Genomic DNA, 26018 nt, shown 5'->3' on the forward strand with positions numbered 1-26018 from the left:
AACTCTGAACTACCAGCTGCAGCGCTACATTCAACACAAGGTTGGAAAAATAGGTCACCGACACGAAAAGTGTGTTCGAAATCCTGAGCCACTGTGGAGAATGATTCCCAGATCTTCAAGGGCTTCATTGGTTGTGGTTTCTACAAAGTGACGGATGCTCGCTGGTTGTCCCAAAAGTGTGGTCTACAATAATGATGAGAATGAATGTCAGCAGTTAAAGTGAAGATGATACCGAAACTGTCTACTTTTAATTCTGCCTCCGCTGAGGAGGGAGAGTTTGTTAGGCATTGTTTGTTTATGTGTTTGTTTAAATAACATAGAGAAGCTATACTTCCATTCAATATAGATGGAGCTGAACTCTATATACCGAATGTTTCTCTGGGAAAAGAAAAATCACTCGAATTTGCTAATTCATGAATTAACATTTCAGTTTATTCCAAACGAGCAGATCGTCTTATTTAAAGGAGGCCTCATTGAATATTTGCAAACATTTAAAGTTGCTGATTAAGCTGCCTGCTATGTGGCAGACCACATGGAGCCATCTGCTATCTTCTTGGTGGGAAAAGGGGGGAGGGAGGAAAGAATGAGATTGGCGAGGTTGAAAGTTGGCTGAACTGTCGTGTGGTTAATACAGAAAAAAACTCAAATGTTTGTCTATAGTGTGCATGGATTTTATTAATTATACAATGAATCTTTTGCAAATTTGACATTATGATATTAATTAGGCAAACCTGAATATATAGTATGGTAATAGGATCTAGGTGAGTGAATACAAGCACTGTCTCAAAAATCACCAGATAGACTAGGGAATTGTTAAAAGTGCACTACAAACAGCTCTTAGCAGGATGGAGTTCAGTTACCCATGCCTAAAACCTGCAGCAATTAACTGAATGTCTCACTGAGACTCTGCAGATCTATCTAAAGTTGTGGACAGTTAGCATACAGTACAGCATATCATTGGCCATATAAAGATAAAATGAAATGCTTTTGTAGAATATATATTTGGATTTATTTAAATACAATACAATACAATACAATACAATTGTATTTATATAGCGCATTTCATAACAGCTAGAGCTGTAACAAAGCGCTTTATAAACAATACAATAAATAGAACAAAAACAATAAAATGCTGTGATACATGTATTAATAAATATAGATATAAATAATGTTAAATTGACATAAAACACTATAAACAATCGACACCGGAAAAGAGTCGAAAATTTCAGGTCTGTGTTCGGACTGATCTAGGCCGCTCGGGAAGACATTTGACCTCAAATCGGGGATATTCAACATGTTGGATTGTTTTGGGCCAACTTCGCACAATGTGTGGTGTGCCTCGAGGACAAACGAGCATGCGGCCGGTTGACAATAACGTGCAGCCAATCAGAAAGCGAGGTGACGGGGGTGGTGAGGAAGCGCGGTGGGAATCCAAAATCAAAACAGTCATGGTGCAACAGAGCCCAACGTCTTTTCTGTCTGTGTGCAACATCTTTTCTTTTTGTGTCACTTTTTTCCACAAAAAAAAAAAATCATCATCCATTGTTTGTTTACTCCGAAGCCTTGTTTAATCTTGAGGGTTTTGCAAGATTTTCCGTCTGATATGAGAATATCCGTGAATGAATCAGTTCTTGTATGGTGTTGATCTTACCATGTGGCTGCACACCGCACACGGTATGTTCAAAACTGCAATACGCATGAACTTTTTTATCGTCACGTGTGGCTTCTCTCAGAGATTGGAAGTCGGCCGACACTTTTAAAATCTTGCCGTGTGAACCAGGATTAAGGATCTAAGGAGCTCGAGTCAATCAACCATTTGTTTGGCTTTCAAAACAATTATTCCAGTAAGAAATAATGGACATGTAAATTCCAGAAACAAATTTTAAAAAATTAACATTCATAACAGTCTTACAAATGTAAAATTCAATAAATACTATTATGAGCTCAGTATTAACTTCACCAAATGGTGGCGATGGCATCACTGAACGACTGAAGTTCCTGTGTATATAATAGGGATGGGCGAGTATCGATACCTGGTATCGGTATCAGGCCATTACCAACCTTATTAAGTATGTATGGGGTAATGAAGGAGACTCCCAATACAAGTCACAGATCCGTAAGTCAAAAAAAAGTCTGACATTGAGTAAGTCCTCCTCTGCAGTAGTTGGCGCTATACTGTGACAATCTGACACATCGGCAAATTATCATCTGCATCATAGTAAAGTCTTCGTTCACATCTTCGTTTAAATTTTAAGTACTAGTGATATCGGTACTTGGTATCGGTGAGTATTCAAAGAGTGAATACGCGTACTGTAATCAATCTGGGAAAAAAATGATATCGAACCTCTGTAGTATATAACCAAAACCCCATATTGTGACTGGTCCTTTCTTTGAAACAAGTATAGCAAAAAAGGCCATAAAAAGACAAGCGAAAAATTTTTTTTTTTTTTTAATGACATTCAAAACTCTGAAGATTTGTGTCACTTTCGAAGCATCTGTCTCCCAAACGTTCAGGCTGCACTTTAGCTGAGTGATAAGCATGTCTGCTTCAACTGTTCACCCACCCCCCTGCTTGTGTGTGTTTTCCGCAGATACTCCGGCTTCCTCCCACATTCCAGCAACATGCTTGGTAGGTAAGACTTTAAACTTAATTATGCAAACATGCACTCTTATGTACAGTGCATGAGTATTTGCAAGTGTTTTGATAATGTCTTGAATTACTCATTACTAAAAGCTCATCATGATGCATTAGGAGCGCAGGTAGTATTCATTAATGCGATAGTGACTAACTTCCAGCGCTCAAGGCAGTCCATCATCGTTTAAAGTGACCTGTTGAACACCTGTTCCTCAACATTGTTTCCTTGACAGCCTTTCTAGGCAGGAAATGAGACAACGGTGGACACTGGTCTCCTCATAGAACAGGAAGACCTCTGGAAACAAAGGCAGGATGTATCAACGACATGACCTTTGACCTTCAAGGACAAGAACCCCCGCATTGGCAACTGCATCACAACATGGCGGCCTTTTGACCAACTGCAGTACTGCGCCAGAGAGTGGCTTTGTGTTTGAATTGCTTTGCTTTTCTCCGACGGATGGCAGAAGAAATGATAAAACGCTCAACGGATCTGCTCATCATCATAAAACCAGTGATGGCAGTTGAGTGGCAATGAAGTGATAGCTTTTTATTGTGGAGTGCAAGTGACAATAAGATATGATCAAACGTCAAGAGCTACATCACAATACAGAGCTTTGATGATTAATCGATACAGTGCCGCATAATTCAACAATGCTTTACACTAAGCAAAACAAAAGTACTGCACTCCAAATAATCGGTGCAGACGAATGGGTTTTTATTGTAAACGCTGATGAGTCAATTCAACAGGTGGTTGAAGTGGTATGAAATGAACTAAACAGAAAGTTGCCTCCCTACAGATATATATTTTATCAATATTGATGAAAAAAGCCTGCAAAGATAATTCCAACCTATAGCAATAGAGAGGTTTATATACGTTTAATTGATCATTCCAGGTATGCTTTGGCTTCTCTATTACCGTGAAGAATTGTTTTTACAGTTTGCATTTGGGGTTAAATGACTTCAGTGTTTTGTAAAGTGAAGACAACGTAGAGTAATCGATGATTTTTTTTTTTTCCCGTTGTCCACTCGCTGTCAGCGTTTCTGCTTGCCTTCGCCTCCAAAGATCACTCCACTTTTACTCTACTTATAAACTTATTTTTATGGCAGTTAAGAATAGGCAAATATATATGTAATTAAACACAGCCTGTTCATACTACGAAGGTTTCACGAGGAAGGTGACAATTTGAACTGGAACTAATTAACGGAAAAAAAAACAAAAAACGTTTTCAAACGCAAACGGAGGTGTTTATCCTTAAGAGGTTCCACTGCACGTTTATAAAAAACCTCCTAAATTATTTTGAGGAAAGACTTCAAAAATGTGCATAATATAAAGACACATTCACAATTTTAATCCCCAACTCAGCTCTGCAGTATCTGAGCTTTACACTGCAGAGCTAAATTCACATGAAAAGTAAGCCACACATGCAAGAGCAACCTTTATCCAGACCTTTAATTCACTTTCTGTGCCTCTTCTAACCAATCTGAGAACACGAGTCTTTGGGCTAATCCTCTACTTCTCTGGTCTGTTTTTAATCCTGCAATGATAAAGGAAAATGTTGGATTTACAAAGGCGTACACATTGATGTCACTCCATCTCGCCTGCTCCCATCATTAGCTGGGAGGGCTGCAGCACGTGCTCTCAAAGATAAGACGAGTCGAGAGCAAATCAATGGGCGACAAGAGGTGAGCACCACGTCAGCTTGTCTGCGGCCATTGCTCATTCCTCATTAGCTGATGCTTGATCAATGTATTGGCTTCCAAAAAACCTCGCGTTAATTCCCACAATTAACACGGACCAATTCAACCTGTAATTGTTCATCTTTGTGATGCGAGTGCAAAAGAATCCACCTCGTTTTTGCGCTCGGGCTGTCTCGCATTGATTTTCTCGTCAGCACGTTAGCACGTTATATGAGCCCGATGCTTCAGGGAAGCCCGAGTGTGAGCCACAACCCGGAACGCGCCTTGGAGCTGTCCATCACCGCTGTATCCAGAAAGCAGCTCTGTGGGGCCAGGCAACATGTCTCCATGGTAACATGGGTGTGCACCAGTCTCCTCGGGAGCATCTTATTGGAGAAGAGATGGCGTGTGTCTTGTGGGGAGGGGTGGCAGCGTCGGATAAAAAGTCACGTGTGAGTGAGAGAGGGAAAAGTGAGTAGGAATGTGTAAACGACGCCTATTAGGAAACAAAATGTTCATCCGCAGCGGATGCGGTAAAGAAGTATACGCCCTATCGCACACCAAATTAAAGCATAAGAAAATAAAATATTGATGTAAATTTTGAATAATCTCAGAAAATTAGCAACTAAATGTGAATTTGGTTAAGCCTTTCCTGTCCTTTTAATAGGCGGTCTGAATCAACTCCATTGCAGTACCTAATTGCTAATTACCTTCAGTATTAGCAGGTATTTAATTAACAGGCCATTTCCGTAATCATCAACAACTGTAAAGATCTAATCCTCTTGTTGACTAAAAACCTAAAAAAAAAAATTCCATTAACATTATTTCCTGAAATGCAAACCGCAATGTATATTTTCCATGTGGTCTGGCATTTAACAGCTTCAATAAAACAATTTATAGGACTCTTGGCACTTCATTTGTTGCAACCTGATCAATTGCCCATAAAATGTCCCATTCAAGAACAAATGCAACCTGACCAGTTACAACTTAGTTGTAAACTAACATGATTGAATAGAATTCCCTTCAGTGAGTAGCCATGTTGCTGACTGTCGCCAAGGTGAGTACATTATTCCTGGCAGAAGTGCATGAAAAAAAAGATCAGCACACAACCGCCCTAAAGAGTTAAAGCCAAGTCAATGGAATTCATTTTTGTAGACTTGTACTGACCTGTCCCGTGTCAAACTCTTAGGGTGTGTGCAATATTTGACTGTGGGTACACAACCAGAGGCTGAGAATTCCTTCAATTCATACACCCCCCAAAATTATATTTATTAAAATAATTACAAAAAAAATTAACAGACAGGGGCCATAATTACTATGGAGAAAATCTGCATAAAATAACTGACATTTGACATTTGTGTTAGTGTATACTAACATTAGTTCTATTAGAAATTACAATTGCTGTTCATGTACTTAATGTAACTTCACAGCATGATACGGTGAAACTTGAATTTAGAAGGAAAAGGAAAAATACACCATAAAAAACTTTCATAAACAATTTGAATATTTCTCCACATCATTAAACTCTTTAACAATACATTTGATTGGAATAAAATAACTGTAAATATATTCCAATGAAAAAAATTAAAGTGTATCCCTAGTTTTGGCTCATCCTTTTGGCGGCCATCGAAGCCCCGCCGCGAAAATTAGACTAATGACGGGCTACAGACGAATGACGGATTCAATAAAGGGGATTTCGACTATGCTTAGTCCGTCTATTTTAAATTTTTTCGCATCATTCGTCGACCATCAGCAAAACGAGCTTCCGTCAGTGACGGATAGACGGACCGGTCCGTCACATAGACGAAACGCCCAGCTCTGGTATTCTGTATGAATATGTACTGTAAACTATTACCAGAGCTGGACAATGTCTGTCTGTTGTTTTTATTTAATGTTTTTTCTTTATCTGCTTGTGCGCCGCCTACGTGTGATGTGAAATTTATGTTCTCGACACCGATTGGCTGTCGCCGACGAGGGACGGACTCGGACCATGTGAGTCGACCCGGAAACACTGCCCAGAAGTTATAGACGGATAGTGCATTTTTTTGCAATTTCAGTGATGTGTTAAGTAATATTACTAACACATAATTAAACAGACGGTTTATTCATCCTCATATGAAGTACAGTAATCTTTTAATTGGAGAAAACAACCGCGTGAGTCATTGACGCTCCCTAGTAGACATTTGAATTAAGTCTGTATGGTTCTATTTCCACCATGAGAGGTGGCTGAATGATATTTTTGTGAGCTGCAAATAGCTGCGCTATTTTAATTATCCTTAGAGTACTGAAGTGGAGACTCCCACTTCATAATAAAATTCAATCTCACTGGTCCCAAACCTAACTGAAGTGACTGAACTTCACTAATTATGAAGAGACTTTCAAAGTCATTGGAGTGTTATTTCTGTGCAGTGTCCTTGTTTCATGTGTCAGATCACCTCTTAAATGGTTCTTTTCTAATCGTTTTTTTCGAATTAACTTTAAACAACGACAATCACGTTTTTCCTTCTGATGGTTCGTAGTTCATTAAGTACATTGACTCTAATCAGCATGTTATATAGAAACTTTTCAATTGTTTGGCCAATGGCAGGAAGAATTATCGGATTTACTCAAATAGTGGCCTCCACTCTAATACTGTAAATGCCGTACCGCAGTTAATCAATGGGTATGCTCTTCACCTAGAATAAAAAATTGTTTTTAGAAAAATAAACATGAATAGGCATCTCTGTCCTTGCACATGTATATTAAAACATTACCCCATACTAAAGTCCTACTTGTTATTTAAGAATTCATTTAAAATACTTTTGTGTGACTGTGGCCTACCAGAAAATAGGATACAACATTTGTAATATGTCAAGAAAGACTTGCAATTTTTTTGTGCATAGTCAGACAGTTGTTGACTAGTTGGTTGTTTGAGAAACTAGAAAGAATATTACGGTTGTCCAGATTACTTTGACTCCTTTGGTGTGATGAAACTCTGGTCCCACAACAGTCGTAATGTTGGAGGAATAAAATGCTTCTTCAGACAGGGTTCAATGAATGAACTCAACATAAACAACTGAATGCGTTTCTGTGAAAATGTGAACATGCACCAACTGGCACCCAAAAATAGAAAGCGATTGAAACCACTTGCGTGTTAAGTTGACGTTTTGCTACTTTCTGAATGCTGGCACACAAACCCAAAGATGATTGAGGCTGTGTGAAAAGCTAATCTTTGTCATTCAATGAAAAGGCTGATTATGTATGGGACAAACATCCAGTTAAAGAGCGGCAGCTGCCTCCATCACAGGCCAACCGCACACTGAACGGCACAACCGAATGTGAGTGAATTATCGCACAATAGTCAGGGTTCTGCAACTAGTTTTAATGAGCGGCCGATTGTCGGCATCCAATTTTGCTGCGGTTTGAAATTTAAATTGCAAGTAAACGACACAGAAATAATGGCCCATCAAAAATACCATATTGTATCACAAGGTCTTTCGCAACAAACGTCGCTCGGTTAGCGGTGGGCCGAACTCTTTCAAATCAAGAAGCGTCAGTGTGATGGCAGGATGCTTTGACATGGTGACATTTGTTTTGAAGAGAATGTACGGTAATTACACACATTGTATCCAACATGACAAGACAGTAAGTAGATTTTCCTGGCAGTTGGCATGTATTTACTGACATGTCCTCTTGTGTTGCCAGTTTCATTGCAAAGTAGACTAACCAACTCTGTGTGAAGGCCAAGACTTTCAACCACAAGAAAAAACAAGCTGGTCCACCACAGGACGCTTGTGTTTATATGGTTTCTAGATGGTTTTATGGAGTCACTAAGTTCGTGCAAGCATGATTTCGCCACTCTGCACCCATTGAGAGACCCTGCATCAGCTGCACAGTAACGGCAACAGACTTGAGATTTCATCCCTGCATGTCGTCTGCAAAGTGACCACAGGCTATCCACACTAACTAACTCTTAGCGCTTTGTTAAGATAGTCACACGGCGGTTTTCACTTCACAGAGTGACTCATAAAGCTTCATATAAGCATCATTCCAAGTGCAATGTTAATTTCCCTGGAAAACTGAAATGCAATGATAGGCCAGAATGGTGTTTCTCCGTGAACTGTAAACTGAGGCAATAGAAAAAAAAGTGCTTGATATCTCAGCAGGCTTTGTAATGACTTTGCTTGGAGGACTTAAGGATTCCTAAAAAGTAACATCAAATGATGTCTCTACCTTCTGTGGAGGCGAAGCAGTTTGCAGAGAGGAAGTCACGCAGAACTGTAAAAGTGTCAAAACATGCTTCCTTGTCAGAAACACCTAATGTGTGTGTCTGAGTGTGTGTTTAAACTCAAAACGAAAGCATCTGTGAGCTTTCATTTATTTTCTAGACCAAAGAAGCTGTCTGACTCCTGGATGAAAACACGCACAATAACTTGCAGTCCACAGTAGTATGAAAATTGAATTAATATTATTATTTTTTTAAACAAACCAATATAAGAAGACAGCCACTACTCCCTGAAGTATTGCGTGCCAGGAAACCTGATTGGAGCCAAATTCGACTTCACTCGAATCAAACAAATGAGTGATCAATTAATGATGGTTATGAGAAAAATGGTCAGTAGATAAACCTGCTGACCCAAAAATAAAACCACAGCCAATAATAAAGAGGTCCTCAACTATTTATCAAAAAAAATAAAAAATCTACCTGTATATTGTGGATATGGAGTCACCGTGATATAAACAATGAGAAATTCTTTTTTTTTTTGTCTTGCACGGTAACACACTGGAGCAGTTGTTAATAATTCAAGGAGCCATGAGTAAGATATGGATGGACATAATCAATCAAACAATAATTGATTGTTCATAATTTGGTTGATTATGTGGCGGGGGCATGCAGGAGGTGCGGATCCACCTGCGAGGGGGTATCCACAGCATCCCACAGCACGCTGAAGGGGCATCTGACTCGGATATAGGGCGCATAATCTTTCGACCTCAGTCCGCACTATTTTAAGGCAGTGACACTTCTTGTCCCTTACCACTTTTAAAACTGCTGGGTTAATAGTAACCCAAAATGCGTGAAATAGCTAACTGAAATAGCTAGCTAGGGTCCAAAAGGGATCGAGCCAATGCTGCTGAAAATAATACTCAATTTATTACCAATATTTTCTAAGAATTTTCTAAGAAGTGTGTGCATGTCAAGAGCAAGCCACTGAAATCAAGCAAAAATGTAAGCGGGCAGAGCTCCACAACGCTACAAGCACACACCATTCCAAGCCAGTCACAGTTAACCAGCCTCGCTATTGACATGGAAATGCATGATGTGCCAGCTTTAATGGCTTGAATAAAGCGAAGGAGGCTTTGACTTTGCCGTTTTGTTGCGCTTTACAATCATATGAATGAAGTTCACTTCATGGTGTTCACTTCTCTTGGCACTTTCCACATTCTGCTTTGCGATTACACGACTGATTTCTTTGTTCGTGTCGCTCACTTATTAGGCCTCATACATAATAAAGCAACCTTGTGATCTTGGAATGACCCAATCAATGACACTCTGATGACAAGGGCCCCTTCTGCCGTGTCCACATGAACCATTAAGTCATAAGTCACAATATGACAGGTGCAATTTCCAATGTGAATTTCATTAGCGCTCACTCACTGGCTGGTTCATCTCAAACATGGCCATTGTTGGGAGGAGGTGGAGAGCCCTCTGTGTCTGCAGTCTATACAACGCACGAGCGGTGGATGACAAATTATCCATAAATTAGCATCCCTCTTCCTCATGCCGTTCAAGGACCCCCGCTAATGCAAACCGGGCCAGACGGGGCCTGGCATTAAAACTAGAGCATTACATCCACAGCACGGGGGCATCTGAGCTGCATAATTGATGCAAGAATGATCAAAACCATCTTTGGGTAAAGCAGTGAACAGGAAAAGAAGATGGACGTTGATATGGTGGCACTTTCTCTAAGAAAATAGCCAAGCTCTCACACTTTGAGATGCTAAAGCTGGACCTGAGGGCTAATGAGCCAAACCCCCTGAGGTGTAACATAAATGCAACCATTGGGTTTTAGTCATGGGACCAGTGCCTAGAAATTGAACCCAAGCACCACTTGGGGAAAAGCTGGCTCAAGATCAGTACATACGCTATATAAAGTCTCCACAAAATAGTACAGTTCAGTGCGCCATATCATTTTCGGACCCCTTGGCTGGGCTAAACCACGGCTATACGGTGGTAAGGGTGGAGTCTAGACAAACCACAATCCATTGATTGGTCCACTATGGGAATAGATTGGGAAGATCCAAAAGACCCAAAAGTACTGTAGTGGTAGTTGGTCGAAGTTGGTACATGGAAAACGCTGACAGAAGCCTGTTTAAAATGCTAGGCGGACCAGCCTGTAGGCGATTACTATTTGGTCCGGCGGATAGACGGCTATTTGGCAAGCGAAAGGCGATAAAAGGACTGGGACATTTTAGTAAAATGCCCAGCTCTGCAGTTTTGTTTTCTCTTTTGGTAAAGATGTCAAATACATACACATCACTCACATGTCCCACGTCCAATACTGGAGAAAAAATAATGCTTCACTCACTATTTGCAAATGGAGATTAATTCTTGAGTACAGTGGTCTTTTAATTAATTTATTAACCAATCTGGGTTGAACGAGGTATCCATAGTTTTCACTAAAATCTTCATGACCTTTCATGGAAGACATTTTGTGCGAACAATTACAGGTTGGCCCATTTCTGCTCCAGCGCAGGTGTGCCCCAGTGGACAATGGAAAGTCCAGAAAGGCTTGTAAGATAAATTTGGTTTGAAAGAACTTCAATAACCGCAACCTCATTTAACACCTTTGGGGTGAACTATAACAGAGTTGTGATTCAAACCTAACATGAATGTCCAGGTAGAGTCCTTATACTTTTGTCATTATCAGGGATGGGCAACTCAGAGTGGCCCTCGATTAATTTTGTCAAATAAAAAAGCCTACTGTAGCTGAGTAGTTATAAGTTGTCATAACAGTGTTCTGCATCAGAGACTGAGAAAGTGGTTTCTGGCCAGAAGCCTGGACTAAATTAGATCAGTAAAATTGCCTTTCAGCTAAAATAGGAAGCAGAACATACTTTCACCAAATTTAAAAACCAACCTACCTGTCTTGTTTTCTTAGAGTTACTATCAGCCATGAAAGATTTCAACCTATATTGCCACTGCAGTACAAGTACACAAACAACAATTAACCCCCCCCCCCACACACACACACACACAAGAACCATTGACATTTCGTTTGAAGTGCATGAGGAGATATAAGATTTGTGTCCTGCAGAAACGTGGATATATTAGTGTTACAAACAAGTAAGGTGTCTTAATTGGACATATGGCATATTCACCATTAAGATATTGATTTAAGATACTCTTCTGTATGTTGGTTCAATTGAAGAAAAAATAGACATATGCACATATTTTGTCCTTATTTAAATTTAACTTTTTCCGATACATCCAGTTAGTGTTCAGTCCTATGTGGCCACCACGTAGCACTGATGAAAAATTGTAGACCCTCCATCTGTAGTCTAGCAACCCATTACAATCATTTTTAGCACCTCTAATTGGTCTATAAAGATTAAGTGCTATCCAATAGATTACAGGTGTTTAAAATGGTTTCCATGTGGCGATGCAAAATAATAAACATCTTGAATCACAATTGCGCACCTGTTTTGTTAGTGTATAACACACAATCAAATGTTGCGCCCTCCAAATGCATCAGATGACCCCTAATTGTAATTCTGAATGAGCTCACTAACAAAAACATGTTCAAGGATAAAGCTGGGCATGTTGTCAATGTGAGGGATAACAGCCCATCTTGGTCAATAATGACTAAACAAGTCAAAACGTGATCAGAGTTGGGTTGTTTCTCACTGTGGCCCACCCAAAAACACCCAGTCAAATAAAATTGTATGAGTCACACTTCCATTCACTTTGCAATCATTTAATCAACATCCCCTGAATCAGCTGGAAGCCAAACACAGGCCCCAAGATGTGGTGAAGAAGGTGCAGCCATGAAGCCACCCTGCATGCACTCATTTCAACACAGGGATTATTTTACCCGGCAACACGAGCGTGCAGAGGCAGGATCCTAACCACATTGTCATCATCCACCGCAAAAATCCAACTGCCTTTGGATGAATGCATGAGAACGTGCATTTGCACATGAGGGGAACACATTTTTAGATTTGGGGACCTGATGGTATTGTCACTGCGCGGAGGGGATGCATGAAAGTACTGCTGACAAGCATTTAAAAAGTACGAGCTACCAGATGTTAGGTAAGGCGTGTGCGTTTTTGTCAACGTGAATGAACGTGAGGTGCACAAACACATGCTCACCTTTCACTTGGATCTCGTAGTCCGCAATGATCTCCTTATCCTTCTTGAACCTGGACGAGGACATGGTTCTCCTGCTTGGGTAGCTGAGAGCCTGCAAGTCGAGCGCACCAGTGGCTCCGTGCCGGGTGGATCCGCGTTTCTTGCAGAGGCTGCAGACCCTTGCGACGTTTCCTCGCTGAACAAAAGCAGCTTGCACTTCAATCACAATCGTTACAATCAGTGGGGGGAGAGCACTCGGGTCCGATGTTGCATTGCTCTCTGTCCCTGTCTCTGTCTCTGTCTCTGTCTCTCTCTCTCTCTCTCTCTCTCTCTCTCTCTCTCTCTCTCTCTCTCTCTCTCTCTCTCTCTCTCTCTCTGGTGGGGAGAGGAGTTAGCGGGAGAAACAAAAGCCACAAAGGAACTCCAAAGTGGACATGTTGGCGGGGGGAAAGGGGAGAAATGGTGAGGAGTCAGCTCCGAGTTCCCTGCGTGTGACTGTGAAGAAGCTCACAATGATCCGACGCCTCTGTCGATCGGCTGTCTGAGTAATTGAACTGCGGCCAATTTGAGAATAGGGGGAGAGAGAGAGAGCGAGAGAGAGAGAGAGAGAGAGAGAGAGAGCGAGAGAGAGAGAGAGAGAGAGAGAGAGGGAGAGAGTCACGTGGTCGAGTCTTTCACAGCATGCGCGTACACGTACACGCCACTCCCGGCACAATGAGTAACATCATACCTGCCCACACGCCTTCATTTTAAAATATAGTGAATGAAATCTATGTATATGGTCAGTGTGAAAGTAATCATCAAGGTGGGCAGAGTAGCCAAAAATTATACTCGGGTCAGTGTATTGACTGATACTGTAGAATAACATGACTTAAGCAAAAATAAAAAAAAGTATTCCTGGTGTATTCTTGGTGGTACGTAGGCTCTCTCTAGTGGTACATGAAGAAATCACTGCTAAATTACAGTTCAGTTGTATTTGACTTTTAGGTTAAATACATTGCCATTTAATCTGTCTTTAATCTGAAGAAGTGTTTGTTATGAAACATTTAAGGTGCCATTTTTATTTTACTTCTATGTACAATGCACAATTAAATCATTAATTACAGTTGTTTCATTTTTATTATAAATACGTACAATGTTGGTTTTCAAGCTGTATATTACAGTGAATTAAAATGACACAAAATCTGCTTTTTCTCTTTTTTCTCTTTTTATATTATGATATTCTTAACTGTCATTCAATTGTCAAACAAGATAAACACAGGTGTCATTAAAATGCTATGCTTTTAAGACTATTAATATTGGTTATGTAGTAGTACATTTTTGCCCTGTGCTTGATTTAAAGTCAACCCCAAAATATATTTTTTCAAGAATATGTTTTACGCTGGCCCACTAGTTGAAACAAGGCATTCTGATTAATATTGCGTTTGTGGAATAAGAGGTAATCCACCCGTTTTTAGCCATTTCTTGGGGCGGCCATTTTGTCACTTCTGTCGACTGAAGATGACATCACAACTGCTCAGGGCTCAGGTAACGACCAATCACGGCTGACCTGTTTTCTGAAGCTGAGTTGGTCGTTATCTGAGCCCTGAGCATCTCTGATGTCATATTCAGTTGACAGCAGTGACAAAATGGCCACCCGCTGAGATGGCTAAAAACAGGGGGATTTTGCTGCTTACCTCATATTCCACAAACGCAATATTAATCAGAATGCCTTGTTTCAACTAGTTGGCCTGCATAGAACATATTCTTGAAAAAAAATATGTTTGACTTCCCCTTTAAACAGGGTGGTCGTAACCAAAGGAGCACAGATGGAACTTATTGTGAAAACATCTAGCTGCTCAATACAGTATGTGCAACAATATAGACAATTTACTTGGCATATGCTTCAGTACATGAGGGTGTAACAGATAACGACTAATGACTAGCATGAAGATGCATGACCAAAGAACCTTAAGCAATTTTTACTTTGCTGAAAAATATGTTTTATTTTTATCCGACAACCAACCATGTCAAGTATCAATTACTGATACAGTGCCAATCAACAAAGCAACCACAAATATTCATCATCAAAATTTTACGGGGCTTCATGCATCAGCTGTGCGTTCTAGGGAATTCATTCAGAAAGAGTAGACACTTGTTAAGCCCACTGGAACGCCACAAAAACAGCCAGAATGTGGCTCATGAGTTTGTGTTTACATCGCAGAAGTCAGCAGAGAGAATGTTCATTCCTCCCACAAGCCTTCTGTTACTCACCCCTTCCTTTCTCTTCAGGAATCTCAGGAGGGAAGACTGGGAAACTACGACTTTACTTTTGTAGCACAAAGATCCTTTGTGAGATCCTTTTACCTCTTCCTTTCTAAAGAATAAGTGTGGGACTGCCCTTGTCCCACTCTGTGAAAGTGAAACAAATACTATCATGGTATATGTCTGACCCTCAATATTGTGTTAGTTAGGTACAACAAAAGCATCTTTGTGTAACTAAATAGCTTACAAAGTTAAAAATAAACACACTCTCTCTCGCTATATATATATATATATATATATATATATATATATATATATATATATATATATATATATATATATGTATATATATATAATCACGTCACTGTTCCATCTGACATTGTTAAATAATCCTGCATCTGCCGGTGGTGTTTTTTTTCTCACTTGTCAAAATTTGTTCTGAAATGGTTGAATGTTATATTGTGAGCAGCCCTTCAGATGTTGATGCAACATGGTGACACAGCTGAGTGGAAAATGGCATTGGATCCAATAAGCCACAGGCTAAAATGCTAGTGGGCACTGTGTCACATCTTTTGTAAGAACTGATCTGAGTGCAAGTCAAGCATCCACAAAGAGCTGACAGCCGCCGTTGTTGTCTGTGATGCTACCTTGACTCTGATTTACACTGTCATCACTCAACCACTCTCACAGTGATGGCTCTTGTGTATATATTCTGCGGAAGTGGCCACATATCACTGTAACTGACTCTTCTACATGACCATGTGATCACCTGACAAACTACTTGATGTTTTACCACATACAATAAGCAATGGGTCTTTCCATATTCTTCCCAGTCAATTCCTTTTAAGCGTCATGAAAAGTTCTGAAACTGTGCTCGTTAAATGCTTAATGCTTATGGAGCACCAGCCATCTGCTGTGTAGAACTTTTTAGTCTCTCATATCAACACACACCCACTTGTTTCTCAAATATCACACTAAACATTTGGAGAGAATGATGATGAACTCGAACACAAGCAAAGTTGGAGAATGTGCGTGTATGATGGTGATGCACAAAGTCACATGTGTTTTTTGACTTTCAAAGAAGATCTTGGAAACCATGCATGGTAGCTCAAAAGTTGCATTCTGAGAGAATAGGAAAGAGAGGACATGGCAGAAAGGTTCTCATCTGAGGAAGGATCTGCGTGTACCTGACATTGGTGCATTGGTTTTGTGAAAATATTGCATTTATGAATAAGTATTACATTAATGAATCTAATTATTAGCCTATCTGTTCCACTTTACTGTAATGGATTAAAGCAGGGTTGGACAACAGGTGGCCCAAAGACCACACTCTGAGTGGCCCCTTGATTTATACTGTCCTATACTACAACGTGAGTAGGCCTAATATTATTTTTGCTGATTTATAATGATATGCAGGAGTCAGGACAAACATACAGTGTTACCTCAATAATGATGTAATAATGATTATCGTGGGGAAAATGTACGAAATGACTTCCTGCACTTAATGTTGGTTTCTTGTTCACAAGTGATGTGCTTGAATGGTATTTTTTATTCAAGGGAGCCTTTTGGACTGGAACAAAATTAGAGCATGTCATTACTATGTTTTTTGCTTCAAACCCTTTGTTGTTGGGTTATGATGGTGGATCTTTTATGCATGAATTGAAAATGTATCATAAAAACGAAATATATTTATATATTTGCACGTATTTTGCAAATTGTTCCTTTTCGAAATAGCATTTTTGTCTCCGTTTCCCATTGCCGGTAAACTCTTAGAATGGCAATAATTACGCCTATATTCTGACGCCGCCTGTCGATCACTTAGCGCAAATACACCCAGAAACTGTTAGCGTACTTCACGTCCCAGTTAGACGCTACACTTTCTGTTTTCAGAATTAAAAAATAAAAGGTATATTTTTATAGTCATAAAACAACAATATTTTGAGCTCATATTGTGTGATGATAATTTCTTTGAGACACTATAATATTTACATTAACTACAATAATGAAAGATTACTGTATTTCGTTTCGTAACTTAATCTGTAATATTTTGAAGGTCTTAGACCGGAAGTCTGCCTTATTTCAGTTAATAATAGCAAACACGTCTACTCGTGTGTGACTACGTCTATTTGGCAAGTTAACAGCTACGCGCTTCAAATATTGTTTGCAGCATTCACGACTCGAGACGGTAAGTTCATTGCAATGACACGTTTATTGGTGAAGCCAGCGCTTTATTTAAAAGAGCCGGTGTCCTGATTTACCCGTGACAACTTCCTTTTAGCATTCCAAAGCTAGCATTAGCAAGCTAATGTAACTTGTGAACTGAAAAATGCACATACAGTATAGTAACATTGCAATCTTACGTCGGCTGTAAAGTAGAGTTATTGATGCGTACTGGAAATATATTCTGACAGTACTCTCCTGTGTAACGAAGCACAGAGTTTAAAAAGGGCCATGTGAGAGAGAGTCCATATAAAAACAATTTTAAGATAGTTTTACACCTCCCACACGTTTCAAACATATTAAAACTTATAAACACACTAAACTTGAAATTGAGACACATTTGAACGCAAGAGGATCTGCACACATGGATGTGTCTTTAAGAGGCAGGGCCTAGTTGCATGTTGTGTGACGTCAGTGAGTCTCTCAGCACTTGCGTGGCTATGGTATTTCTGTTTGTGTTTCCCTGTCTTCAATAAATACCTGAAAAGTGCATCGCGACTGTGGCTCCTCATTCCCTTAGGTGAGGAGGGCATTCCAAATAAATCAATTTTGAAAAACATGATGTAGTAGGGAAATACAGTTTTTATGTGTCACTGAATCAAAAACTTGGCTAATACGAAAGTAGTAATTAGTATTTTTACAGGCTCTTGTGGCAACACAAACACCATCCCAGCACTTCCGGTGCACTTGAATGATCATAATTTTCCACCTTAATTAGCCTCATGTCTCGAAACAGGAGACCTCCGGACATGTTCTCCCCGGAAGATGGGCCTGTTGAGGTCGATTCCATCATCAGCGTCACCATTGGGGCGACAGTACCAACAGGGTTCGAACACACCGCTGCAGAGGAGGTCCACGAGAAGATCGGTGTAGAAGCGCGCATAAGCAAAGACCGCGGTCGTATTTACTTCACCATTACTACTGACAAGCTCTTCCAGGTGAGATGGATGCTTGATGGGGGAAATGCTGTTGTTTGCATAATGCCTCTGACAGCTAACTGTCAATCAACTGTCCCCTTAGGTTCACTTGCTGAGGTCTGTGGACAACCTGTTTGTGGTTGTTGAGGAATATGATCAGTACCAATTTAAAGAATCTAAGGTAACAGTCAATTGCATGAAGTGATGCATGGTGTAGTGCAGTTTCACACCCCTACAAAGTGCAACCTTTATGATAATAATGTTAAGCTACTATTTATTTATTATTATATATGTTGCTTGTTTGCCCTTAAGGATGTTGCTGGTACATGTTGCTGAAAATAAGTATTACATTGATATCTCTGTGTCAAATCATTTCCATTTATCTTTGGTACTGCATTAGAATATTTGGAGGAAAAACTTTAAGACTCATTTGACATGCCTAGATACAGTGTTCCCTTATTGGAACCTATTTGCTCAAAAAAAAAAAAAGGACGATTCACAGTTCTTATACTCTTTCTGCAACACCCTAGGAGGCCACAGGATGGTGTCAAAGTTCCATGTAATAGAAAACTATTGCACTGATGGCATCTTAATGCCAAGGAATTATGTTGGAGATGGGAGGTGGCTAAAGCAGGGAAAAAAATAGAAACAAAAAAACAAATATAGTAGGAACAGGGATAGACCATGAGTCCAATAAAAAACTCATTTCTTCCATTTGCTTAAAAAAAAGCTTTATTTGAGTCTATGAATATGTCATGAGAATACGTCATTCTTTACATTGTGTAAACTGCATTTCTCTTGCGCAACGATTCATTTTAATATGGAAAATGCCACGTTCAGATGTTTAAACTCTGTCAAATGTTATTCCTTTGGATCCAGAGTTTTGCATTCACCATATTTATTCTGGACTGACGTTAGGCTCTGCATATTTTTTATCCAGGAGGAGACATTGGCAGAGCTGCAGGAGCTTGCCTCCAAGCTCCCGTGGACTAATGCCTTGGAAGTGTGGAAACTAAACCGCACCTTGAAAAAGAGAAAAGGCCAACGTAAGGGAGCCAATGGCACCAAAGTCAAACCCAGCGATGAGGTTGGAGACACAACCGTGGTTGACGCTGAGTCGCAGGAGCAAGCAGAGGAAGCGCCAGCAGCTGATGAGACAAACAAGACAGAGGAGGCACATGACACTGAGACCAGCACGCAGGGGTCCGAGGAAGTAGCAGCCGACGCTAAAATAATGAAGTTCCGTGTGACTTGCAACCGGGCCGGTGACAAGCACAGCTTTTCCTCCAATGAGGCAGCCAGAGATTTTGGTGGGGCGGTGCAGGAGTTCTTCCAGTGGAAAGCAGACATGACCAAGTTTGACATCGAGGTAAGCATGTTTGTTCAAAGTTGACCAACACGTGATGAGTACTGTTTTAGTGGCCAAGAAAAGCCCAGCCCGCTCAGATAATTTAGATTGTTTAGCTGAAGGAATGAAATATTTTTCATATGTGGGAAGACAAGACAGAGGTTTTGACTTGACCCTCATGGCTAATTTCAGCCGTATTATTTTACAGGTTTACAGAATCACCAATTAAACAAAATATCTTGTACCTCTAACTAGTGGTCTCTGGTGTTATACAGCGTTTCTCCAAATTTATTGAGCATAGACACATATTTTACCAAAAAAAAAAAAAATGTCATAGCACACCATGATGCAAAAATGTCACAAAAAAGTATGTATACTATACTAAAATAGTGACACATACACATTTTAATTGTACCTTCTGCCATCTAGTGGAAGAAAATTTCATTGTTCTGCCTTTCAATATAGGTCACTGTCATAGATAGATGAACAATTGATTGTTGTTACACAAGTAAATAAATAATACTTTTCAGACACAGTCACATCTACGGTGCATCGCTAAACTACAGATTTTCACTTAAAATAACGTTTTAAATAATAGAAGGTTATTTCGTATGATACGCCACGATCAAAAAATGTCTGGCACTTGCTGCCTTTTTTTGTCTTTACCCTATAGTATGTGCGTGTGCTGGGCTCTGAAGGAACTTAAAAGTAGAGCGGAACTGATTTGTTTTCTGGGCCGTCAAATTAAATTGCATTCGTATCATTCGGAGAGGTGTTGATGATATTTTGGCTACCTTTATTTAGTCACATGAGGCGAGCAAAATATTATAAAAAGCTCACGTGTGATGCAAAGTAATTCCTCACCACTGCGAACATCAACCACAATAATAAATGTATTGTTAAATTAGTAACGTTATGTGTCAATCAAAACAGGGCATTAGGCAGAATTTTTGTTCCAGCTTTTTCTATTTTCAATATAAATAGATTGTGCAAGTCTTCCTGACCTGTTGAAGTGGCCGATGAGTGTATTTAATTGACGATTGATCCAACACACCTTTCTGTAGGTCTTATTAAATATACACAATACCGAGGTGGTGATTGGCATCGCGCTCACTGAAGAGAGTCTTCACAGAAGAAACATCAGCCACTTTGGACCCACCACACTGCGCTCCACATTGTGCTATGGCATGCTCAGGTACAGTCTGATAGCTTACCTATTTAACTCATTCACTGCCATTGACGAATTTATTTGTCTTTTCACAGTCCAGCCATTCAATCCCAGGAACTTATTTATCTTTTTTTTTCACAATTTTTCAAACGTTAGAGTAAAAGAGGGTCTGAAAATGCTTGGCAGTGAATGAGTTAATTAGATAAGATGGCTCTATATTGCTTTATGAGTCCATATGAAATGTTTTGTTATCGTTTTAACTTGAGCTGAATTGCATTTATTTTAACTCCAAATGTAGTTGGCTTCATGACTATGGTTAAGAAGGTGAAAGTTAAATAAAAAACATGTTTTCATTTGGGGTTTTATGTAAGGTGTAAAAGGAAGAATAAAAAATAGTGACAATGACGTATGGGGGTAAAGCTGTGCGAATGGAATGACGCAATTTTACTCTAAGCAGTTTATTTTTGTGCCACGAGATGGTGGAAGTTAGTTTTGTACTCACTGCCAGCATTTATTAAGGGTGGAGTGGTGCTTGATTTAGCTTGTTAGTTGCTTAAGGCCATCCCTTTTGTCATTTGTATTCATACCCGATTATGTGCTGACAGGTTGTGTAAACCGCAGCCTTCCGATATTATCCTTGATCCAATGTGTGGGACTGGTGCAATACCTTTGGAGGTAAGAACCCAGTTTGGGAAAATAAAATAAAAAATAAAAAACTTGACGTAACTGATGGGTTGCATTTTAACGTTCGTCTGATGTGTATATGTATGTGTGCGTCTCCAGGGGGCCTTAGAGTTTCCAGCGTCTTTTTACATTTCTGGGGACAACAACGATATGGCCGTAAATCGCACCGTCAATAATGTGTGTCACATTCAGAAAAGGAAGTCGGACAAGGGCAGGTGAGCATAATTCACATCTATTTTTAATTGTAACGAATACATGTTACAATTAATATAATCATACTCTCAGACTGTGTCAATCAAGGCAACATTATTACTCTGAGTCTCGAGACTGTAAAAGCACCTTTAGTTTATTTAATTTCATTTGCAAGTTTGGCTATAACAAAGCAATGGACATGTTTAGTGGGGAAAGGCAGCTTGTAAACATGTTGGGCTCTGTAGTTAATGATCCTGCTGATGACTGGGTGTGTGAAATGCCTTTAAATTCTTGAGGGTACATTTTCAAGGTTAAATGAGGACTCCCATTTCACTTCCTCTCCCACGGGTGTTGCAAAGTAATTATGATTTTTTTTTTTGCTTATTCAAAGCATTAAGTGGAACATTTATTTTTATTATATTCGACTGAATGAGTTATGCTCCACATCTTGTAATTTTGAGACTTGATGTGAAAATGCTTGACAGTTGTTTGTGTCTGTGTTGACAGTGCACCTGGGCTGCCCATTGACACTGTTCGCTGGGATTTGTGCGGTTTACCAATGAGGTCCAGTTCAGTTGATATCATCATTACTGACATGCCCTTTGGAAAGAGGTAGAAAATCAAGGCGCACACCGTGTTTTAAAACAGCCGGGATAAAAGTAACCCAAATCGGGTGAAATAGCTAACCTAGCTGGGTTAGCACTGGGTTATTCATACCCAGTTCATGTGGTTGAGGATTTGACCAAACAATTTAGGGTCAAGATTTTGATCCAACAATGGGTAAAAATGACACATACTGACGAGTTTAAGATAACAAGAAATGGGTTATCAGGATAGCTGTGGTTCAGTATGATACAAATTTAATTGTGTCCAAAATACTATACCCTAAAAACAGTTGGATGAAAAATAACCCACATTGGGTCAAAAAGGGCTTTCCGGGTTAAATATTTAGCCCAAAAATGAATGAACAACGCAAAAACCAAAATCGTGTTGTTTTGTACAAATAACACCAAATGGGTTATTCATTCGACCAAGCATTTGGGGTTAAATGAATAACCCCAAAAGTTGGGTCAGTCCCTTTTTTGACCCTATATGGGTTATTTTTGACCCAGCTGTTTTTAGTGTTTAGAAACAGTTGGTATCAAATATAACCCCCCAAAATTGGGTGATTTTGTACAAAACAACCCAATCTGTTGGCTCAAAAAAAAGAAACCCAACCTTCGGTAAACGTAAACCAATTTGATCAAAATCTACACAGTGAGTGGGTGTGGAAAACAACCCAGTATTTTTGAGTGTGCACTACCAGTAGTTAAAAGGCAAATCTTACTATATAGACAGAATGTTAATCAGATGTTTACTTTGGAAGAATGGGCTCCAGGAAGAAGAACTGGGACCTTTACCCATCCTGCCTGAGGGAAATGGCACGCGTGTGCAGGCCGGCCTCTGGGAAGGCTGTGCTGTTGACACAGGACAAGAAATGCTTTTCCAAGGTATTGTCCCCGTCATGGAGAGTTGTGTCACTTGTTTTGTCACTGCTGTCTGCCTTATGCAAATAAGACGTCCACACAAACGTGGGCCGAAACCAAACACAGGGGCCATGGGTTCGTTCATGGATGCATGACATTCTATAAAGGAAGTGACCGATCTGTGAATCAGAATGTGATAAAGGAGAATAGAAATGACCTTTGGTGGGGGAATTCCACAACAGCGTGAGCTCGCGGCATAGATGGAGGCAAATCCATCTGTTTCTGCCTCAAGCACATCTGAACAGTCCTCTCAAGGGAACCGTAGCCTTTGTCGGGGAAGCGCTCTCACCTCAGGTGGTGTTGACGCAGATTTAATTCACTTGTGAAACATAATTCATTCATACTACTTTGCTGCCACACTAAATGCGGTGTCATTGACTAAAACTACAGATGTATCTGTGATGTGGATTTGAGGTATTCCTACTGATGCATATGAATTCATGCGATAGCTGGAAACCTGTGGGTGTGCTGGATGTATTGCCATATTATGATGAGCAAATGTAGTGGAACTGCTGAGGTTGAATACCGTATTTTCCGGACAATAAGTCGCACTTTTTTCATAGTTTGGCCGGGGTGCAATTTATACTCTGGAGCAAATTATGTGTGAAATTATTAACACATTACTGTCATGGATTGTTTGTGCTGACTTGGGACTCATGTTTAAAGCGCCTGCAGAATGAGGCAAAACATCATAAATACAAGTCAGCACTAACAAGCCATGCCACCTATATCATTTCACATGTTATTGTAACCAACATAAAGAAACATAAGATACATCCTAAAAGCTATTAAAATGCAAGAATAATTCAAACAATTAAAGTCTAATGTTTTGTTAAACTAACAGGCCTTGCTAGTCGAGGAAGCCAGCTTATCCAAACAGCTAAACATTCACAAACAAACTCCACTGACTCCAGGTGTGCAGCGAAGTTGCCTGTTTATATTGTGAAACTGCACAAGAAACACAAAATACCATCAATCTATGCATTACATACACATGTATTTTCATAGACATGAACAAGATGAGCCTAGGCTAACGAGTAGCGATCGCGATTAGCATTAGCGATAGTGATTAGTATGTTGAGTCAACAACCTACAATCATCCAGAATTCAGCTCGTATATAAATGTCATTACACACAATCATCTAAGTTAGTTTCACATGATGGTTGAACAAGAATAAACCACAAACAAGCAGACATGCTAACGATTAGCAACCGCCATTAGCATTAACAATAGCGATTAGAATGTTCAGTCAACAACACAGTACAATCAGCCACAATTCAGCTCCTATATAAATGTTGCATGGTCATTACCGGTACACATAATTGTCTAAGTTACTTACAGACGATGGTTGAATAAGAATGAACCACAAACAGGCATTTGCCTACTTCTGGCTGGGGTATTGCATCATGCAGCCACACACATAAGGAGGAGCACACTCAGCAGAGAGGAGAGGAAGACATAATTACAACCAAATACATAAATACTTTTGGAGACTTGGAAACATTCTACATGGTCAGGGATGAATAAAAGACTTATTTAAGCGATCTACAATCGTTTTGGTGAGTTTGAAGTTATCTCACCGTAACTTTCTTGTATGCTACATGTAGCATCGTAGCTCGGTGGAAATGATGTGTACTAAGCGCACAATTTCCTCCCAAAATGCGACTTATACTCCAGTGCGACTTATATAGCATTTTTTTCCCCCTCTTTATTATGCATTTTATGGCTGGTGCGACTTGTACTCCAGAGCGACCTATAGTCTGGAAAATACGGTACTGTCCTGTTTCTGGATGCTGGTCACCCTACAATTTGTTTTGATTTCAGTATTGACAATGAAAATAATTTGTTCCAGATTAAAACTACTTGTATGTATCATAAAACTTTATTATGGTAGCTAAGTTGTTTGGACCTTCGGCTTGTCTCATCTGGGTGGCCACAGCAAGTTATTCTCATGATTTGATTTCTCATTTGTTTGGTGAGCATGCAAGCTCCACAAAGGAAGCAATCAATTCTGAATGGTACAACTTAAAGATTTGGCATTTTAAGAGGGTCCACTGTAAAACTTGTCTCATGGTCTTTTAAGTCTGATCCAAAGATCAATTATGTTTGGACATTGGATTTTCTTTCTTGTTGCCGTCGTTTCACAATACACTCCCTCATTTGGGCCAGCTGTCTTTGTCTGATGATTATGCACGGTTGCGTTTTTCACTAACATGTATGTGCTCTGCAGGCTCTGTCCAGGATGGGGGGACTGTGGAGGAAGCAGCACACTGTTTGGGTCAATGTAGGTGGTTTACACGCTGGAGTGTTCCTGCTCAGGCGGACCGGCGCCATGTTTGGCCAAACTCCCGAAGACGTCTATGAATCACAAGGCTCGACACGTACACAAGGAGATCAGCATGACAGCCAGCCTAGTTAGATTGCAGTTTTCCCTTTACGCTATCCCATGTATGTTGGATCAACATTTTTTTAATGATCTTAACCTTTTTGTTTCAGTGTTCATGTCAAGTGGCCAAGTCTCATTTTATACACAGCCAAACAAAAAGGAAAGCCTTTGTTGACTCCACTTCTAATACAACAGCAAACCAAAATATGTTCTCATTAGTTTGCAGGAGTACCTAATGAAGTGGCCCACTAATACACATTTACTGTTTAGGCACAGAGTTAAGTTGTTTCATGACACTTACTGAATTAAAGGTTATTGCAGATGTTTTTGATGGATCAATAAAAGTTAAAAAAACAAAAAAAGCCGCCGTCATGGGTAGAGTCCAAGTTTTACACTACTGGTCAAATGTTTGCTCTCAGTTTCTCATTCAAAAGCACTAGACATTGTTTCCATACTCTTGACTGGTAGTGTATGCTCAATCTGACTCTGTAAATGATTAAAACTTATTTGAACCAGGAAAGAGGAACTCACTGGAATTGACTGAGTGTAGTAGAAATGAAGATTTGCATGTAGTAATGTTCAGTCACTTCCTTTTAATTGTGTACAACCCTCCCAAAGCAACAAAACTCCATTGTATGTTGAACACATTTTGGACTGACACTTAAATGTATAAAATACCATATGAACCTCA

At 39.8% G+C, this 26018-nt stretch overlaps 2 protein-coding genes across 6 annotated transcripts in view; one reads left to right on the forward strand and one right to left on the reverse strand.

Moving 5' to 3' along the window:
* The window catches only part of srgap3 (SLIT-ROBO Rho GTPase activating protein 3), a 59565-nt gene extending 46416 nt beyond the window's left edge, over positions 1 to 13149 (reverse strand). For all 4 annotated transcript variants that reach the window (XM_086040521.1, XM_086040520.1, XM_086040519.1 and 1 more), the window contains exon 1: positions 12663 to 13149. In XM_086040521.1, coding sequence (XP_085896647.1) covers positions 12663 to 12726 — 64 coding nt within the window. In that variant the 5' untranslated portion in view covers positions 12727 to 13149. The remainder of the gene's footprint in view (positions 1 to 12662) is intronic.
* Positions 13150 to 16931: 3782 nt separating this feature from the next.
* thumpd3 (THUMP domain containing 3) lies at positions 16932 to 25692 on the forward strand. Of its 2 annotated transcripts, XM_086039895.1 has the most exons (10): positions 16932 to 17070; positions 17842 to 18043; positions 18126 to 18203; positions 18963 to 19391; positions 20435 to 20565; positions 21144 to 21213; positions 21322 to 21437; positions 21922 to 22026; positions 22781 to 22904; positions 25172 to 25692. In XM_086039895.1, exons 2-10 carry the CDS (start codon positions 17855 to 17857, stop codon positions 25358 to 25360), a joined length of 1431 nt encoding a protein of 476 aa, XP_085896021.1. In that variant the 5' UTR covers positions 16932 to 17070; positions 17842 to 17854; the 3' UTR covers positions 25361 to 25692. The 2 variants fall into 2 exon arrangements, with proteins under 2 accessions (XP_085896021.1, XP_085896020.1); XM_086039894.1 differs by lacking the exon at positions 16932 to 17070 and having other exon boundaries at positions 17824 to 18043.
* The last annotated feature ends 326 nt before the right edge of the window (positions 25693 to 26018 follow it).

The sequence above is a fragment of the Filicampus tigris genome, chromosome 9, assembly GCF_054856515.1.
Source record: "Filicampus tigris isolate MCC_2025a chromosome 9, RoL_Ftig_1.0, whole genome shotgun sequence".
Taxonomy (NCBI): domain Eukaryota; kingdom Metazoa; phylum Chordata; class Actinopteri; order Syngnathiformes; family Syngnathidae; genus Filicampus; species Filicampus tigris.

What these genes read in the sequence shown, in the direction of transcription:
- thumpd3 (XM_086039894.1), top strand. Translation starts at nt 17,828, where the DNA reads ATGTCTCGAAACAGGAGACCTCCGGACATGTTCTCCCCGGAAGATGGG. An exon ending in ACCAATTTAAAGAATCTAAG is followed by an intron (nt 18,204 to 18,962) that starts GTAACAGTCAAT and finishes TTTTTTATCCAG; the next exon opens with GAGGAGACATTGGCAGAGCT. An exon ending in ACAAGAAATGCTTTTCCAAG is followed by an intron (nt 22,905 to 25,171) that starts GTATTGTCCCCG and finishes TGTGCTCTGCAG; the next exon opens with GCTCTGTCCAGGATGGGGGG.